This window comes from Pelodiscus sinensis, chromosome 1, assembly GCF_052426305.1.
Source record: "Pelodiscus sinensis isolate ZL-2025 chromosome 1, ASM5242630v1, whole genome shotgun sequence".
NCBI lineage: Eukaryota > Metazoa > Chordata > Testudines > Trionychidae > Pelodiscus > Pelodiscus sinensis.
In genome coordinates, this window is record NC_143052.1 from 100,270,226 (window position 1) to 100,284,305 (window position 14,080).

A 14,080-nucleotide genomic window follows, 5' to 3' on the forward strand; every position below is an offset into this window, starting at 1 on the left:
ACTACTTTCACATTAGGGATTTTACCAATATAAATCTGTTGATTTTTAAAAAATCACACTCCCAAATGCCATGGTTATACAAGTAACATGTTTTAAATGCAGACCAGACCTTAGGAGTGAAATGGTTCGTAGCATAGGCCAGATCTAAACTACAGACTTCTGCTGGCATATGTCAGAGTATGAAGAGGTGTGATTCTTGAGCACCTCAAGAATCTGCATAGACAAAAGCCCCTAGTGTAGACACAGCTACATTGGCAATCCTGTGTTTTTAGCAGTATAGCTTGTTTAACTGGCAGGATGTGATTATAGTGTTCAAAGCACAGCTGTATCTACACATGGAATGCTTTGACAGTGTGAAGTCTACCGGTATTCCTGTTTCAGTACATTGCTCCTAGTATAGAGTTAGCCTTGGTATCTATGTGTGCCAGTCTCAATGCTGTTAATAGCGTTGCCCTGCTCTTCTCTGTCAGGGCCGGCCCACAACATTTTGGCACCTGAGGCGGGGAGCTCAAATTATGTCCCCATGCCCCTTCACTTGGGCCAAAACTTTGAAAGGTCTCAATTCTGCCTTCTTCCTGTTCTACTCCTCTCATGGTACTGCTCTGCTACCTACATATGCACCAGCAGCAGACTCAATTTTCTACACTCTGGGTCTTAGTAGCACCCCCCCCACACACAGTCTGGCACCTGAGGTGGTCGCCTCAGTTCGCCTCATGGTAAGGCCAGCCCTGTTCTCTGTTTAGCAGCTTCCTGAGCCTTGTAACGCTTTTGCTCTGTTAGATTCTAGTTTATACAATGCATATAAAAGACATGGTCTGTCATAAAATGGTGCCGAATTCTGTACAGCAATTTGTGCTTTTGCTATATGCAGTTGATTTGGAGAGCCCCGAGGAATTGGAAGAAGAAATTCCAGTGGTGCTTTGTGCTGCTGCGGGTAGAATGGGCGCAGCTGTAGCGGCAATCAGCAGCATCTACAGCAACACGGACGCTAATGTTTTGTTCTACATTGTTGGCCTAAAGAACACGATTCCACATATCAGGTAACAGTATTTATCAAAAATCATTCATTTTGCTGCTTAGCTAGGACCAGATTGTCACTGGGCTTTGTACTGCTGCATTGGGGAGGACTCAGGGAGTCATTCCTGCCCCTTGTCCAAAGGCTGTCGCAGTCAGAGATCCTGTGGTCCCCTGGGTTCAGGGGCTGCTGCCTACTAGCCTTGTTGGGGGCACCAGCCAACTCAAAAGGGGATAAATTGAACTTCTGAGGGTGCTGGACCAGGGAGATCCAACCTGTAGTATAAGCCAGGTGATGGCTACTGCCTGAAACCACCCAGCGGCAGAAAGGACTCCATGCTGCAAGATGGGACAGCATGTGTTTCCGCTGCACAATCCCTCTTGAAGCTCCCTCTGGAAAAGTGCGGCTTTGCACTACTCCTTATTCAGGTGCTTTAAACTTCAGAGGAGAAGAACAGATAGAGCAGGGCTAAAAAAAGAAAGGAGAAAAAGGAGAGGCAAAGGTTATAAACATGGCACGATCATGCAAAATTGTAGGTAGTGTTTAAAGTGACGTGAATTGAACCCAGGTGCATACTAAGGAATAAATCCATCAGTGAAGGGGGCCATAACAATCTCGTTCAGGACGCTCTCTCTCTCTCTCGACTATATACAGACTTACAACTATAGTATCTCAATAGTCTTTAATGTGTTTATTGTCCCAACATATCTGTGAGGTAGAGCAGCACCGTTAACACTATTTTACAAATAAGGAACTGAGGTCCAGAGCCTCAAAAGTGTTTAGGCATCTAACTATCTTTGAAAGATGAAAGGTAAGAGGCTAAGTGCCTTGGAAGAACTGAGCCAGGGAAAATAAGTTACTTGCACTGGATGATACAGGAGGTCTGTGGTGGAACAGGGTCTCAAACTCAAGTCTGGTAAGATCCCTAAAAGATGCAAATACCTGTCAAGTTGCGGCCCAAGAATTGAATCTGAAATAGAGCTGGTCAAAAGATGGAGTAAAGTGTGAAAAAAAAAGACAAAAAACTCCATGTATTTTTAATTGTAAGTGTTTTGTGTTTGTTTTTAAACCACTAATCTTAAATATAACCTGGGCATCTGCCACTAAGCACTTTGACATTTGATAGTGAAGGTTCCTGTGGTTTTCTGTAACACATTTTTATAATTTCTCATTCATTTCAGAAAATGGATTGAAAATTCCAAACTGAAAGAAATAAAGTATAAAATTGTGGAGTTCAACCCTATGGTACTAAAAGGAAAAATAAGACCAGATGCATCACGACCTGAGTTACTCCAGCCTGTGAGTAAGCAAATACCGCCTATCACCAAAACAAGAGCTGTCACCATCTCAAAATTTCAATGAAGACTGAAAGTCTTCAATGAGCTTTGTGCTCTGCTCCTTCTTGCAGAACCGCTGGGGTATTAGAGGTGTTACACTGGTTGGTAATAACATTTGATAATTTTTTTTACTAGACTAGCATTCCTCTTGTGGCAAGTGCTTCTACTCCACCTTGTCACTCTTCTGCTCTGTCTCTTGGGATAGAGCCCCCTTTATATGTTGTCGGGGATCCTAGCAAGTAGATCACCTGACAGGATTAAACCCTGGTCTGACCTGGTTAAATCTTGCCCAGGCCATATACTTGGGCTGACCAGTGGGGAGATCAAGCTTGACTAGCACCTTAGAGATCTGTTACACTTTTGTTGAAATGTACCGGTAATCAAAATAAGCAGTGTTGCTGCCTTGTCCTCCAAGACCTTAACTCCTAAGAGATTACAATTTTTTTCTTAAACATCACTCAGAAAAGAACCAACAATGAAATGTCAAGACACTCATAGGGAGGCTATCACTGCAGCATAGTCCCTGCTATTTTGCCCATCTTCCTGCATGGGATGTTATCTGCTTGGGACTTACTATTATAACTTTAAGAAATTAAATGCAGCTGCAACTGCGAACTGACTGTGATCTGGGCTAGTCTCCCAGTATAATTCAGAGACTGAAGTCTACTCTAAATTATACTGGCTGCCTGCAACTGCTATTGTCTGATGTGGAAGACAAAGCTTGCTAAAATACAAGGAAGCTGCAAATTTGTCCCCTTTCTAAGGTTGCTAATTCTTCAGGATTCTCCAGAAATTAAAGATTAATCTTTAGTTAAGGATTATGTCACGTGAAGAAATCTTCAGGAATAAATCCAGCCAAAATTGGCAACCCTACCCCTTTCCTTCTGCCATGTCCCCTGCTCCCACAGCAGGAATTGCATGTAGTATGGGGCTATGTCTAAACTATGGGGCTTTATCGGAAAAAGGTATGCAAATTGCGGAACGCAATTTGCGTATCTTTTTCCGATAGTTTTTTCGGAAGAGGCTTTTCCGAAATTTGGCCCATCTACACTGCGCCAAATTTAGGAAAAAATTCTTCTTTCGGAAGAGCCCTTCTTCCTTGTGGGAGGAAGAAGACAGGGCTTCTTAAAGAGCGCGTTTGCTCTTCTGCAAAAAAAAAAGCAGAAGAGCAGACTCATTCCCTGTAGGTAGCGGAGTTTTTCCGGGATACCTCTGGTATCCCAGGAAAACCCCATAGTCTAGACATAGCCTAGGATTGCTATGCCATGCCTATGCTGGTGAAAGATTTCCTTATGCTGGGATGATTCTCCTGTAGTTAGCTGTGCGGCTTTTAGGAACATTTTGTAGTGATAGTGCTATGAAAAGCTGCTGCAAAAGATCTGGGCTGTTGTGAATAAATACTGACCACTGAGCCTATTTTAGTTTTAAAGTTAAAGTAACAGGCTAAATATTTGGATGTAAGCACCCACGCAGACGGAGTCTCAGAGCGGGAAAAAGGTGATCTTCTTCGAGTGACCCCGAGGGTGCTCTAGTCTAGGTGTCGGGTCCATCCCGGCGCCACTGATCGGGAGATTTCATAGCCATATCGGGCCGGACCGCACATGCTCCCTGCGCCGCTGGTCATTCGCGCCCTTTCTAACGTGCGCGGCTCGGCCCCCCGCCAGTTCCTCTCAACTGTCTTCGGTTGCTAACAGGAGCTGGCGATCTCTCTTCGGTCACTTATCATTTTCTCTGGGGGGGGAAAAAAAACCAACTCGTGTAAATAGTTAAACTTTAGTATCAGTTAGTTATTAGCCTTTGTTTAGTTAGAAAAGAAGAGGAAAAAAAGAGAAAAGAAGATCGTTTTAGTCAGTTACGCGCTGAAGCACTTTTCTTGTCAGTTTCACCATCATATCCGGATCATCCGGCTTTAAGCGGTGTGTTCAGTGTAAAGAGGCAATGCCCACTTCAGTGCCTGGGGGAGTCTCATGTCACTAGCAAATGTGTCCACTGCTGTAAACTAACACCGAGGGCAAGAAGAGACAGAGACCTACGCCTGAAGTCGATCCCTAGGGATCATTCACTGTCTCCTTCTGTGCCTTCAACAGATCCTTCCCCACCCCATTATCCAGTATCGGGAAGGGGACCTTACTCTCCGAGGCTTAGGTCTTCGCGTTCCCCGCGACAAAGATCTCGCCATTATTACAGATGCACATCTTGCTCTACGAGTTACTCCCCTCCAAGATCTCACCATACTAGACATGGCAGTAGATACGCTTCCAGAAGGTCATCTCCTGATTCTGACTATCATTATCACAGGAGTTATTACACGGGGAGGCAGGGCAGATCACAGTCCCATTCTTATTTGTGTTGCTGCCGCCAGTCATCTTACAGATGCCGCTCGCCACCTGTCTTTGACCACCAACCGCTGCAGTCACCCGGACCTCCTCCTAGTGCCCCTTCAGTTTCAGTCCTGTCGGAACCTGAAGAGGGTCAAATCTCGGACCCGGATGAGCGGACACCACAAACTTCCCCACAGAATGCCCAGTCGTCTTCTCCCGATGACGCAGTTTTTGCAATGGACTCCTCACCACCAGATGATACCTGAGAATTTCAAGACCTCTTTAAGAGGGTGGCACAATCATAGGAGGTTCAATTAGCGGAGGTGAAAGCAAAGCAGTATAAGTTACTAAAGAACTTGCACCCTAGACAGCAATCTAAGGTGGCTCTACTGCTGGATGAGGCGATCCTGGAGACAGCCACAGAAATTTGGAATACACCGGCTTCCACTACTCCATCATGTAAGCAAGCTGAGAAGAGATACTTTATATCTTCAAAGGGTGCTGAGTTCCTTTTTACTCACCCTCAACCAAACTCGGTGGTGGTGGATGTAGCTCTACAAAGAGCAAAGAATCCGCAAGTAAGGAATTCAGCAGCAGACCAGGACGCAAAGAGACTGGACATATTTGGAAGAAAAGTGTACTCCTCTTCAACACTTCTCCTCCGTATCGCAAATTACGTAGCGTTACTTTCTAATCATAGTTTTGACAACATTGCGAAATTATCGGAAATTGCTCAGAGAATTTCCAAAACCGACAAAATACTTCTCCAATCTATACTGCAGGAAGGCTATGCATGTGGCAGAGCAGGTTTGCAAATTGCCATGGATGTGGCAGACACAGCGGCTCAAACAATTGCAACAGCAGTTTCCATGAGAAGAGCTTCATGGCTTGCAACCGCTGCTGTACCGAAAAAGTTGCAATCCAAGGTCGAGGATCTTCCATTCAACAGGATTAAGTTGTTTGCGGAGAAAATGGACGAGGTGCTCCACACGGGCAAAGATTCCCGGGCCACCTTACATATCCTTGGGATGTACGTTCCACCTTTCCGCTGTAAGCGTTATTTCCCATTCCAAAGACGTTACGAGTACCAATTTTGCAGACAGCAAAACCGTCCATATGATCAAAACCAGTCCAAGCAGAGGACACAGCGCAGACACCCTCAGACATCTAGGGAGAATAACACAGTGACACCCAAGCAGCAGGTTTGACTCTCAGTCAAGGGCATGCCGAACATTCCTGTTCTAGTCAGAGACACCAATCCCATTTTCCAACATCAGCTGCGACCCTATAACCATCAATGGGTTGCCATATCATTGGACAGGTGGGTTTTGGAAATGATAAAATCTGGACTCACCATCCCATTCACATCCCTTCCTCCCACTTCCCCTCCCATCCTGTCCCTTTTCAGGGACCCTTCTCACGAGGCTCTCTTACACCAGGAGGCATATCGCCTGTTAGAAATCGGAGTGATAGAAAGGGTCCCAGACTGCTTCAGGGGAAAAGGGTTCTATTTGAGGTACTTCCTAACTCAAAAGAAAACAGGGGGTTGGAGACCCATACTCGATCTACGAGGGTTAAACCGTTATCTGCGGAAGCAGCGATTCAAAATGGTGACTCTGACTATGATCGTTCCTTCTCTCGACACCGACGACTGGTTCGCGGCCCTCGACCTCCAGGATGCCTACTTTCATGTGCCCATACACCCTGCGCACAGGCGATTTCTGCGATTTGTTATAAGCAACGAGCACTTTCAGTATTGCGTCCTTCCGTTTGGGCTGGCTTCGGCTCCAAGAGTCTTTTCAAAGACCCTCGTCGTTGTCGCCGCCGCCCACCTTCATCATCTCGGAGTCATCATATTCCCTTATCTGGACAACTATCTCATAAAGGGAACATCACGACAGGAGACGATGCAGATGCTTTCAATAGTCAGAGAGACTTTCAATTTACTTGGTCTGATAGTAAACGAACAAAAGTCCATGTTAATTCCAACACAGAACATAAAGTTCATAGGAGCAGTTATCGACTCCCGTGCAGCGAGAGCGTATCTGCCCAGGGACAGATTCCAGGCAATAAAAGACTTGGTCAATCTTCTCCACAAAACCGCAACAGTCTCAGCACATACTTGCCTGCGCTTGCTCAGCCACATGGCTGCAGCCATCTTCGTCGTCCTGCACGCACATCTCCATCTAAGAAATCTACAGCACTGGCTGTCAATGGTGTATGTCCCCACAAGACATGACGTACACAAGTTAGTTACTCTTCCATCCCACGTGCACAGGTCCCTTCGATGGTGGACGAACCCATTAAACGTCCTCACGGGAGTACCGTTTCAGTTAACGTCAGATGCTTCACTCATCGGATGGGATGCTCACATGGGCGAAGAGCGCATCCAGGGACGATGGTCTCACACCGAGAGATGCCTTCACATCAACCAACTAGAGTTGCGAGCAATCTTTCTAGCATGCAAACACTTCCTCCCCAGTTTGAGACACAAAAAAGTCAGGGTGTTGACAGACAACGTAGTGGCAATGTATTATAAACAGACAGGGAGGAGCAAGATCATGCTCCCAATGCACCGAAGTGGTACGATACTGGAATCGGTGCATACAGAACAACATAATCATAACAGCATCGTACTTACCTGGCATAGCCAATGTCATTGCCAATTCCCTCAACAGATGCTTCCCCATGGACCACGAGTGGGAGGTGAGGCTGGATGTACTTCAGAGGATCTTCCACAGATGGGGAACGCCCCTGGTAGATCTCTTTGCGACATCTGTCAACAAAAGTGTCGCCTTTTTTGCTCCAGAGAAGGGATCGGCAAAGGATCTCTTGCCGATGCACTCCTGATCAATTGGAAAAAGTCGCTACTGTACACTTTTCCGCCAACAGTCCTCATTCCCAGAATACTAGAGAAAATCAGGATGGAGAGGGCGACAGTAATTTTAATAGCACCAGCTTGGCTTGGCATCCGTTCTTACACAAGATATCACTTTGACCACCATGGCCTCTGCCCTTGTACCGAGATCTCCTCTCTCAAGACCTGGGATCTCTCCTTCACCCCAAGCTAGAAGCATTACACTTGACGGTGTGGCTCCTGACTGGCTTAGACTAAATGAAAAGCTTTGTTCAGATCAGGTCAGGTTCGTATTGATACATAATAGAAAGACGTCTACGCGAAATACTTACCTGGCTAAATGGCGCAGATACTCCTACTGGTGCCTCCAGAATAATGTTCAACCGTTGTCTTCTCCACACCAAATTCTCGAATACATTCTTCACCTGCGAAACTTGAAGCTTTCTCTGGCATCCCTCAGAGTTCACTTGGCAGCCATCAGTGCCTTCCATTACCCAATACAGGGTTCTTCGGTGTTCTCTCACCCGACAACTAGATGATTCCTCAAAGGCCTGATCAATATAAGCCCACCTCAGAGACCACCTCCGCCGTCGTGAAACCTCGACCTGGTACTCGATACAATTATGTATCCTCCATTCGAACCTCTAGCATCTGTACCATTACAGGTGTTAACCATGAAGACCATCTACTTGCTCGCAATTACATCACACATAGAGTTAGCGAGCGAGGGGCAATAATGACAAATCCTCCTTTTACTTCTTTCTCAAAGGAGTTGGTGACGTTACGATTACGCCCAGCATTCATACCCAAGGTCTCTTTGTCATTTCATATCAATGAACGATCATCCTTCCTTCCTTTTACCCTAAGCCGCATGCCTCAACGAAGGAGGCCCTGCTGCTTTCGCTGGATGTAAGGCATACTCTTTCCTTTTACAAAGACAGAACCCGCCAGTGGAGACAAACAGATAGACTTCTGATATCAATGGCTCACCAATCTAAGGGTGCTGCATTCTCCACTCAGCGCATTGCCAAGCTTATCACCTTATGCATTACCACATGCCATTCCATTCGGGGTAGACCCTTGTCTTCTCAGCCACGAGCGCACTCGACCAGAGCAGTGGCGACATCTACCACCTTCGCCAGAGGAGTTCCATTAGCAGATATTTGCAGGGCAGCCACATGGGCTTCCACCTCTACATTTATGAGACATTACGATATAGTGCAAAAATGGGCGGTGGACCATGCAGTGGTTTCTGCAGTCCTTTCTACAGTAACCTAATTAACCCGGAGCGCTCCTTGTTCCAACTACTGCTATACAGTCACCTAGAGTGGAGCACCCACGGGGGGACTCGAAGAAGAAGAGGAAGTTACTCACCTTGTGTAGTAACGATGGTTCTTCGAGATGTGCCCCGTGAGTGCTCCACGTCCCACCCTCCTCCCCGCTCCGGTGTTGTTTTCTCTCTCTCATTTCAGAGACCGAGCGGTAAGAGAAACTGTCGGGAGGGCTGAACCGCGCACATTAGAAAGGGCGAGAATGACCAGTGGCGCAGGGAGCATGCGCGGTCCGGCCCGATATGGCTAGGAAAACTCCCGATCAGTGGCACTGGGACGGACCCGACACCTAGAGTGGAGCACCCACGGGGCACATCTCGAAGAACCATCGTTACTACACAAGGTGAGTAACTTCCTCTTCTGGGGCTTCTGTCATATGATCTTGTGTCTCTGTGGGTCAGATGCATCTCTGTTGTATCACCACTGACTTCAGCTGAGTTATACCAAGGAATAATATGGCCCCTCCGTGCTTAATAATAACTCCAACATTTGACAGAGAATCTCTAATTAATATTTACAAAGTTCATGTGTGAAAGTCTGCCCCCTTCTGAAGTCATTGGGAATAATTTACCATTGAGTTCAGTGGGGCCGGGATGACATCATCTTAAAGAAAATAAGAAGGCAAGTTTAAAATTGTGGCAGCCCAGTAACTGGTAGTTGGACAGTGTACAATGATGAAAGGACTAAGTCACATTTGAATCCTGCAAGATATTCAAGACTACTGCATTAACCCACTGGGCCATTTACAGTCTGTCATTCTGATTGGTTTTTTGTTGTTGTTTGTTTAACAGCTGAACTTTGTTCGATATTATCTCCCCCTGCTGATCCATAAACATGATAAAGTCATATATTTGGATGATGATGTGATTGTGCAAGGTAGGCTGTCCTTCACAAAATCTTGAAAAGTAGCAGAAGTTTGCAACAGGAAGTTCAGCTGCTTTAATGCTCGCCAGGAAATGTGAGATCTGTTTGAAATTGAGGACGTTGTTTGGGGGGGCTGCACTTGTGACAGCTCCACACTTACCAAAAGAAAACCAAAGGGACAATTTCTAATTGTGGATGTTTGTTCCTGGATCAGAGGGGTATGGGTGACTTTCAGTGTTTATTGGATCTGATCAGTTGCTGTGGGCTTGAGTGTACAAGGCAAACCCGAAACAAGTGGTTTCACTAGAACAGGCAGCAATACTCATTAAACAGAAGGACTTGACATTTCCTATTTTGTTTGGTAAAAGTGCAGAGGACTTGAATCCCCACAAATGCTAGCACCCTAGCACCAAATAACTGCTTATTTTTGAGAGATAAGAATTTACACAAATCAGGCTGTAAAAGACCCTGGACCCTGTTCTGAACACCTTCAGCCCCTTTTTATATACATAGGAGCTAAGGGTTCACAGCACCACACAGACTCAGGCTCATTGATAGCAGTAGGATATGGTTAATAAGGACAGATCAGGAAACAGTTCAAAGGCGGGAAAATCCCTCCACCTCTATGTAAGGGGACTGTTGATCCCTTACTAAAACTCAGTGGGGGGCTTAGTTGGCTACTTCCCAGTATCAAAAGACAGGGGAAGAGTCTTTGAGAAATCAGGAACTTGAGACTGAGAGCCACCAGAAACAATGGAAAGAGGCCAGCGCTCTAGGTCAACCTGCTTGACAGAGTGGGCAGGCCAATAAGGGAGTGAGGAGTCTGGGGGAGAGTCCGGTCCTTCGTGCTCCTGTGTGAGCTGGGTTTTGGCTGGGTCAGACTGAGTGGGGCAGAGCTAAGGAGACGTGTGTGTGTGTGTGCGTGCGTGCGTGCATGCATGTGTGCATGCGCGCGCGCGTGTGTGTGTGTGTGTGTGTGTGTGTGTGTGTGTGTGTGTGTAAAAGTAACCAAGAGTATTAACCAATGAACTCAGGCGCATCTGTTAACTGTGTACTTGGATACAGGACATAAAGGGAAAGGGACACAGTCCCCCATCCAGAGGCAAGGTACACACATGCACATCTGTGCAACCAACCTACTGATTGAAACCAATGCCCATAGAGCTAAAATCTACTTTCCTTACACCCAGGCAATCCCTTGAAGTTGGTAGGATTATGCCGGTGAAACTGAGAACAGATATTGTCCTAAAGAGTCTGAAAGACAGATACATGGCAAGGAAACAAACCCATTCTTAAAATCACAATTTTGTATTATCAGGTGACATCCAGGAGCTGTATGACACAAAGTTAGCTCCAGGCCATGCTGCAGCTTTTTCAGATGATTGTGATTTGCCTTCTACTCATGAAATGGTGAGAAGCGTAGGAATGCAGGTAAGATGTTATTTTTAAATTCAACATCTTGATGGACTTTTACCTACAGATTTCACAGGATTTCCCACATCCCAAAATGACAGTTCTCTCAGGGTAAAATGAAGGATTAGAATTTAGGTACCTAGTTTATGAAGAAGAATTGTTACGGGTAATCGTCTTAAGATGTGCTGATTCTTGCAGTATGTTTTGCTCCTGATTCTTGTGCAGTATGCTTTGTATTTTACTAAATGCTTCTTGTTTTGGTAGGTCTCACATATTTAGAAGAAAGTATCGGTAGGATATCAGACTTTCCAATAGCTGAGAGGTCTGCTCAAAAGATATTGTTTGAAAACCAAATTCTAGGTGGTACTCAGTATCTGCAGCTGCCATTAAAGTCCAGTAGTCTTATGTTAACCACATTGGTCTTATGCTAGATCACCTAAGCTACATCTAGACTGCAAGCCTCTTTCGAAAGAGGCTTTTTCAAAAGATACTTTCGAAAAAGCCTCTTTCGAAAAAGAGCGTCTAGACTGTAAGCAGTACTTTTGAAAAAGCAAGCTGCTTTTTCGAAAGAAAGCACCCAGGCAGTCTGGATGCTCTCTTCCGAAAAAGCCTTGTTTACATTCGAGAACGCCTTTTTTTTGAAAGAGCACTTTCGAAAAAAGGCGTTCTTCCTCGTGAAATGAGGTTTTCTGCTGTCAAAAGAAAAGCCGCGTTCTTTCAATTTAATTTCGAAAGAACGCGGCTGTAGTCTAGACGCAGGTGAAGTTTTTTCGAAAAAAGGCTATTTTTTTTAGAAAAAACCCTTGAGTCTGGACACAGCCCTAGAGTAAGGTGTAGCGGGCCAAAAGACAAGGGCCAAAAGACAAAGACCTGTAGGATTCTCATGGAAATATGTCTAATACATAATGATTAGAATATCCTGTCCTTCAGCCTTGTGCCATTCTCTGCAGTCAAGATAGGTCATAATCATCTAGAAGCCCAGTACTCAGAGTTTTTCTTTCAGTGCCTGTGTATTCTGCATGTGAGTGAGGTAGATACAGCAGCATCTAAACATATCTAGATATAAATTAGATTTATAGTAGAAATATATGTATTATATAACATTTTCCTTCTTTCTAGAACACATACATGGGATATCTAGACTATCGAAAGCAAACAATTAGAGATCTTGGCATCAGCCCCAGCACCTGCTCCTTTAATCCAGGAGTAATTGTGGCTAATATGACAGAATGGAAGCACCAACGGATTACAAAGCAATTAGAAAAATGGATGCAAAGAAATGTAGAGTATGTACAGATCTTGCAGTCTTCACTTTATTCTGACTGAATGTGCTGTTTAAAGATGTATTTTCTGTTCATTTTCCAAAGGTCCAATATTTAAGTGCTTCCCATCACAGATCATTATGCAAAATAAGCTATGTTGCATGATCTCCACTTGTTTTAATCAAACCATGCAGTCACGAACAACAAAAAGTGATCACTTGGGATTCTGTAGTCTTGTGTTGACTCAACAAGCCAGGTCTAATCCTGAGAGGTGCTGAGCACAAGCAGTTTTCATTGTAGGTGATCAGCACCATTCAGGATCAGGCTGCTTATGGGCAGGCTGATCTCTTCTTGCAATAAGATCAGTGTGGAAAGAAACTCTTGGATCTTATTTGGGGCCTTACAAACTGTTAGTAAGCAGTACAGGGAAGAGGCCAAATTTTTATTTAACGCTGGAACCACTTCTCAAACACCAGTGAAAAGTCCACTTTGTTGTTAGAAAAATGAGAAATTTTACAGAAATTTAAAAAAAAATTAAGAAAAAGACCCAACCCCCAGAAGCTGTAAAAGTGGCAATTCCAGTATGCGAGAGGGATGGGGATGGCTCTTTACCACATTAACCAAGGTACAGTCAGTGACATGAGTCTATTCACAAAGTATTTGTGGTCTCAATTCATTATCAGGATATGTAGGTAACTTGAATATTACCTGATGTACTCTGCATAAGGTAACTCAGACTGCAGTAAAGCAGAGCTGAAACTAAAATGGATCATACAGTTGGTCATTTGTCAGATTTCTGCTACCCTGGGAAAGCAAATGAAAGTGGGGGAAGGAAGTACACAGAACTAGAGGAGGAAAAATAATATCCTGAGGCCAAAAGCTATAACCACTTGCATATGAACAGAAGAGGAATGTAAACAGAGGCCTTCCCCAGTGTCTCTGTTTACTTTCACTTATTCTGCATGTCTCATTTGGCCTAACACTTGATTTTATCCCTTTTTAATGCTTAGAAAAATACCCATGAACTCTACAGCAAATTGATGCAAAGATGCAACAAAGGCTATGTACATTTTAAAGTCCACACACATTCTTGTACCTGGAAAGTGAGCCCACAATAAAAACACATTCAGGTCTCATGTGGACCATTTTGCATCTGTAAATTCGGTGCCAGGCATTTAGACTGTAGGCACTTCCAAACAGGGGCTGGCTTCATTTTGGCTTGGGTTCTGCTATGCTCAGATTGAGTAGCCCCTCACTTTGGGTGCAGCTACACAGCACCCTAAACTCGAAATAAGATACACAAATTGTGTATCTTATTTCGATTATATTTTGAAATAAGTTATTTCGAAATTTGGTGTGGCTACACAGTGCCAAATTTTGAAATAACGTGCTATTTCCAGTATCCCAAAATAGCCCTGCTGTCTAGACATACCCTTTGAGAGGAATCCAAAGATATCAATTCTGCCACTATGTGGCATCCTATTGATTTTTCTGGGACTACTTATAGCGAAAGAGACTACTAAGCATGAGTAAGAGTGGTAGAGTTTGACCAGATTTCTTGTGCAGCACCCAAATATGGTCCACAATTAAAAGAAAAAAAATCTGTAAAGTGTTGGCATGCCAGTAAAAAGGTGCATATTTAAAATTAGGTAAACAATTAGCATTTCAGTCTATACAAAG

General features: G+C 44.5%; 1 protein-coding gene across 5 annotated transcripts in view; it reads left to right on the forward strand.

The window, feature by feature from the left end:
* GLT8D2 (glycosyltransferase 8 domain containing 2) overlaps window positions 1-14,080 on the forward strand; it is a 37,225-nt gene that overhangs the window by 17,219 nt on the left and 5,926 nt on the right. For all 5 annotated transcript variants that reach the window (XM_025178897.3, XM_014581052.4, XM_006138007.5 and 2 more), the window contains 5 exons: window positions 872-1,040; window positions 2,197-2,314; window positions 9,653-9,737; window positions 11,044-11,156; window positions 12,258-12,424. In XM_025178897.3, coding sequence (XP_025034682.1) covers window positions 872-1,040; window positions 2,197-2,314; window positions 9,653-9,737; window positions 11,044-11,156; window positions 12,258-12,424 — 652 coding nt within the window. The remainder of the gene's footprint in view (window positions 1-871; window positions 1,041-2,196; window positions 2,315-9,652; window positions 9,738-11,043; window positions 11,157-12,257; window positions 12,425-14,080) is intronic.